At 39.3% G+C, this 5,748-nt stretch overlaps 1 protein-coding gene across 1 annotated transcript in view; it reads right to left on the reverse strand.

The window, feature by feature from the left end:
• The window catches only part of fgf4 (fibroblast growth factor 4), a 40,591-nt gene extending 35,559 nt beyond the window's left edge, over window positions 1-5,032 (reverse strand). The window contains exons 1-2 of the mRNA XM_008404977.2: window positions 4,609-5,032; window positions 3,368-3,471 (exon numbers count right to left, since the gene is read on the reverse strand). Of these exons, the coding sequence (XP_008403199.1) occupies window positions 3,368-3,471; window positions 4,609-4,894 (390 nt within the window). The 5' untranslated portion in view covers window positions 4,895-5,032. The remainder of the gene's footprint in view (window positions 1-3,367; window positions 3,472-4,608) is intronic.
• Window positions 5,033-5,748: the final 716 nt, after the last annotated feature.

Consider the following 5,748-nt stretch of genomic DNA (forward strand, 5'->3'; position numbering starts at 1 on the left):
TAGCAGCCTTAAGCTCATCCAGAGTGTTGGGTCTTGCGTCTCTCAACTTTCTCTTCACAATATCCCACAGATTCTCTATGGGGTTCAGGTCAGGAAAGTTGGCAGGCCAATTGAGCACAGTAATACCATGGTCAGTGGTATTAAAACAATAAAAGACCTGAAATATTTCAGTTGGTGTGCAATGAATCTAAAATATATGACAGTTTAATTTTTATCATTACATTATGAAAAATAATGAACTTTATCACAATATGATAATTTTTTTAGAAGGACCTGTATAACACCAACACTGGTATTCTAACATTTTTGATTATGCTCTGTAGATTTCGATTCATTCCCTAAAAGATTTATTATGGAAAGTATTTTTTTCTTTCCGTTTATTATTGTCTTTAAATGCTGCTTCTCTAAGATGCAAATACAAGTAAAATGTCTTGCCTAGGGAAAAAACTGTATTTTACAATTATTTTGCGGTAGTTTACTGCCAGTCGTCAGTCTTGATTGTGACAAGAGAAGAAGACATCAAATTGACGATATCCTACCGTATTTTGTAACAACAGTATGTTACTGCTGGAATTCCGCCGTAAATTTACAGCCATTTCTAAGAGTGTACATCTTTGTGTCATTAGGTAACAACTGGTAACTCATCAGAGATACAAAGCAGTCATATTCAGGGTTCCCCAAGGTTCCATCTTGGAAGGCTGTCTTATTAAATATTTACATGCTCTCACAAGTTCAGATCATTACCAGTAATAAGTTGTCATAACTATGCTGATGATACACAGCTCTACAGCACAATGTCACCAGATAACAATAAACCCGTTCGGCCTTCTATCACCTGAAGAACATTTCCAGGCGTTCTCCCTAAAACAAGAAAATAAAACACATTACCACAGTTCTAAAGTCCTTACAATGACTCCCTGGAGCTCAGAGGACAGATTTTAAAATGTTTTGTTAGCACCACAATACATTAAAGACCTATTGTTGTTGTATCAAACTTCCAGATCTCTCAGGTCTTCTGGTTCTGGCTAACTCTGCATCCCAAGAACCAGAACCAAGCATGGAAAAGATGCATTCAGTATTTATGCTCCACAAATCTGGAACAAACTTCCAGAAAACTGAAAAACAGCCGAAACACTGAGTTTGTTGTTTACTTGTCCTTTTAATCATGTAGTCTACTTTGTATTGCATTGTTGCTTAAATTGTGCTATACAAATAGAATTGCCTCATCTTGCTTTGCCTTGAAGCAAAACACTGTGCAGCTGCTCAGCATTCTCTAACAAAGCTCTACTATGAGTTCAGTAATAATCCAAAAAGTCCTTCTGCCTCAGAAGCTGTTTTCTGAGGAACATTTCTACCTGTTTATCTGTTTGGTCTTTGATCCCAGGTTCCTACAGTATAAACAACAGGAAGGGAAAGATTACCCCAGAAAACTATCCTGATTCACAAAAAGATTGAGTTCAGTTACTTCATGCAACCTGCAAAATTAAAAACGGCAAGAAACTCACAGCTCATCTTTTTTCTGTATCTCCCTTGGCCCAAAATTCTGGGCTAAAATCCTTAGCACCAACTTGACCATGCCTTGATTCCTTGAAGAATGTTTATGTTTTTTTTTTATTATTTCACATAATTTCTTTTAAATGCATAAATTATATGTGTATTTTTTTTCAATGTGAATTTTATTTTGCATGCCTGCTTTTTGGACATCATTGTAAAGATGCAGCTCGAACAAAAATGTCTCAAAGTTTCATAGTTACAGAACCATAACCATAATTTTGTTGTCATAATCAAATTAACTTTCATCCTTTCCATTTCTGGGTTTAATTGTTCATGTGAATCAGGCAACCAAACACGAAACTCACCAACATGCCCTCCACTTGCAGTAGTCGCACCCTTTGACATTTTAGTCTTTTCATCTGTTATACCTGTTTTATAGGCAACACAGGCTCATGAAAGACTGCAGACTTCACAGTTGTCAGTCACATGACACATGACTGACAATTCCGAGATCACTATCCAACCATGTTATGAGAGAAAAGGTTTGGTAGAAAACAGGCACTGGCACTATAGGTAATCATGACTTTTCAAGAGTTTTGGGGAGCTTTGAGGCTGCAGCTGAAATCAGAGCTTCAAGAACCTCTAGATGTATGCAGGAGGTGGGCTATAAAACTGTTTCTATTCTCGAGTTAAGTCACTCATGAACCAGAGAAAGCATGCCAAGGAGTAAAGAAGTCCCAAGTAATCCAATGAAATGAAAATAAATATTGCATTTGTTTTGGATATCAAAGCATATAGAGGAAGAATGAAGAGGACAGAATTCAAGTTTCTGGACAGCCAGTGTGACATTTCAGTCAGTGATGCCCTGGGAGTCACGTCATGTATTCTTGCTGGTCCAACGTGGCCACGGTGATCTATGGGTGATTTCTGAGCACTTCATTCTTCCTTCTGTCAAAAGTTTAATTGAGATTCTGATTTCCTTTTTCATCTGGACTTGGGACCAGCCCACACTGCCGAAGACACCAACATCTGATTTAATTAGCTTATCATCATGTTAATGTTCCCTCAGCGAATCAGAATCACATTATTTAGTGGCTGAGCACACAAACAAGAAACTTCACTTTGGTTTCACTTTTCACAAAAAGTACAGACATATACTCTGGACAGTCTGTGTACATCAGAGAGACAACCTGGGCCACTTACATGGGGAACAGATATTTATCGGTGTATGTATCAGTGTGTATACTGTGTGAGAGTTGAGAGAGCAGCTAGGTAAAAAGAGGTAAAAAGGCTGCAGTGTAAAAGAGTTTTAAGTCATGATCGTGAAGCACTATATATAAGTTAAGACTATTTACCTTGAAGCAATCTGAGCCTTCTTGATACTTTAGTTATGTATTAACTAACCATATAAAATTAATTGACATGCACCTGCTAGAATAAAAGGAGAATGTAATTGTTCACTAGAAAGCATTTGCAAGTCTTCCCATTCTACTACAACAAATGTTTTTGTATGTTGCAACTAATTACCATTGAAATTTTAGAAAAAAAAAACTAAATAATTTTCTTTGACACATTGAAGTTTAGTTTAACACAGAGGTGTTATTTCTGCTGTTGCTTGTTTGTTATTGACTGTAATATACCTATGTCATTTTCTTAATTTGGAAACTCACACATTTTCACCAGCATATTATCAAGATAGCAGTTTAGTGGAGACAACATAACTTGAATTCATGACATCTAAAATATTAGCCAGCCTGGGAAATTGACATCACATGCAAACACAGCTAAAGCAGTAACAAAATATCTGTAGCAGAAGACAACAGAACATGTATCCATTAAAAGAAGAACTGAATACAGATCCATAAACACTCACAGATCCATAAAGTTTTCCTCTTCGGTTCATGGCCACAAAGAGCCCACTGTGAACACCCAGCAGAGTAACCACCCCTCTCTCCACGGGAGAGATCTGTAGCAGACCTTCAGAAAGATAAAGAATGCATGTTGAAACCGTCCGTCAAGGGAAAAAATGTCTTCTCACAATTCTACCTTTCTATCTGTCAGCAAATTGAGTTATCACGCTTTGCTTTTCAAGTTAACAAAACATTTGGGCATTATTCAGCTCCACAATCAGTGCAACATTTTACACAAAAGTTCATTTTTTTGATAGTAATTTAAAACTATGAAGTGCCTAAATTAAGTTTGGAAACCAGTAAGCAAAGTGCCATTTACCAGTTTTTTTTTTTTTTTACATGAAATTGGTCTGAAAGATTCCTTTTAATGTCAAGAATGTCAAGACTGCCTTGTAAACGATACCAGAGGAGCCCTGGTCATTCTTTGCAGAAGGTGTATGAATCGTACAGAAAAAAAATGTGAGGCTTAACATGTAAGAATGTTCTGCTTTGGCCTCACGCTGCATGGAGCGGTTTCTGAGCTTTTGTATCAGGTGCTTTTCGGAGATTTTATGTCTTGGCTTTAAATAGAACAAAGCTGTAAGAATAACCTGACAACTCCACACTTGTCTTTTTAACATTTTGGATCCACAGGTTATAGAAGCAATGAAAAAATATAAGTGTTTATTAGTTACACAGCAGGTTTCCATTCCAAAAACCCGTAATATAAAGTGGTGCATAAGTATGCCTGCGCTGAAGTGCGGGGGTTAATCTGTCCTCACAGCCGGGCCTGTCCTAACTTTAGGGTTCTGGCTGGCTCCAGGCCCGGATTACAGCAAGCTCTGGTTACACGTCAGGCGCAAAAGCTTGCGCATATTTGTGCTGATTTGCGGGACCGAAGAGGGACTCCAGATGTTTTGAAGCGGTGTGGATCAATATGAGCTGAGCAACGTCGCCTCTTGGGGATCTAGAGGACTGGATCAGGTGGAAACAACTGATGTGTTATTAAGGATTCAAACCTGGGTAAGACGGATGAGTTACGGTGAGTTAGTTCCTATAGTTTACATTCTAGTATCCCTAAGGCGACTGAAAACAATTTTCAATTATTTAGTAACAGCACGGCTTCTCTATGGACTTTGGTTAAAAAGCTACGATACAGGTGTATCGTATGGATCCCGGATGGATCAATTCGGGTCAATTAATAATAATGATAAAAGCCACTTACTGTAACGATTCTCGCTGTGTACTCCTGTTATTCTGCCGTCGGGTAACACTTGTATATGAAAACCAATCCCCACGTTGCAGTAGAGGCGCCGCAACCGTTTAATGCCTAGGAGGTAGTCTCCGTCCCGACTGATCTCCTCCCGCTTTTCCCCCGGGATCCGTGCCAGAGAACGGGAGTAAAGGGCCTCCCAGCGCTCCGCTGTCCCGTTCAAACCCGGGGCGCATCCCGCGAGGGCCGTGACCAGGTTCAAAACTAGGACGGTCCTCAGGGCCGACAAAGAACCCATGCCAAGTTTGACTCAGAAAGCAGCCTCCGGCGTGCGCTCTCCCAGTGAAGTGACAGTACAACACAGGCGAAGCAACGGTGCGACACAGAGAAGTGTGTAGAAGTTGCGCTCATTCCCAGACCGACAGGCGCACTGACTTCAGCGCCGGGGCGACATTGATCTGCATGGACGCTGAGCAGCCATGCCTCTATATTTATACCTGCAGACACATTACATCACAGCTCGACACTTAAAAGAAAACTACAAACTAACACACTCACTTTATCAAACAGAACAGGCCGCTTTGTTGTGACCAAATAATAGAGAACTTATCTCGGGAAAAAGTTAAGACTTTTTGGAAAATATACTAATAAAGGCTTTATTATAATAGAAAACAAGTCTTTGTCCGAGACGTTCATTATCAGCAACAGAATATCCTAATTTATGTATTGAAGGATGTAAAATAGGAAACAGCCAAGTTAACAGACCGTGTTGCCGAGACAGGAGACAGATCTATAAATGAACAATAACAGGAAAAAACACAGGTCCAATTCAGCTAAATGAAAAAAGCAGCACTTAAGACTGGTGGAGGGGAAATCATGCCCTAAGCCCTTCCACTGAACAATGGTTAGACTAAATAGAGCCTGTTAAGCATGTTAAGTACTGTCACTGTCACCAAGCCTTATTTCAGCCCTCAGATGTGTATTAATAGGATTAATTTATTATTTTAAAATTAATTTTGATAATACAAGTAAACGAATCTCAGTCCAAGAGACTCTTTTGGTTCTACTCTACATCTGTGTGTGTGTGTGTGTGTGTGTGTGTGTGTGTGTGTGTGTGTGTGTGTGTGTGTGTGTGTGTGTGTGTGTGTGTGT

This window comes from Poecilia reticulata, linkage group LG3 (assembly GCF_000633615.1).
Source record: "Poecilia reticulata strain Guanapo linkage group LG3, Guppy_female_1.0+MT, whole genome shotgun sequence".
NCBI classification, from domain to species: domain Eukaryota; kingdom Metazoa; phylum Chordata; class Actinopteri; order Cyprinodontiformes; family Poeciliidae; genus Poecilia; species Poecilia reticulata.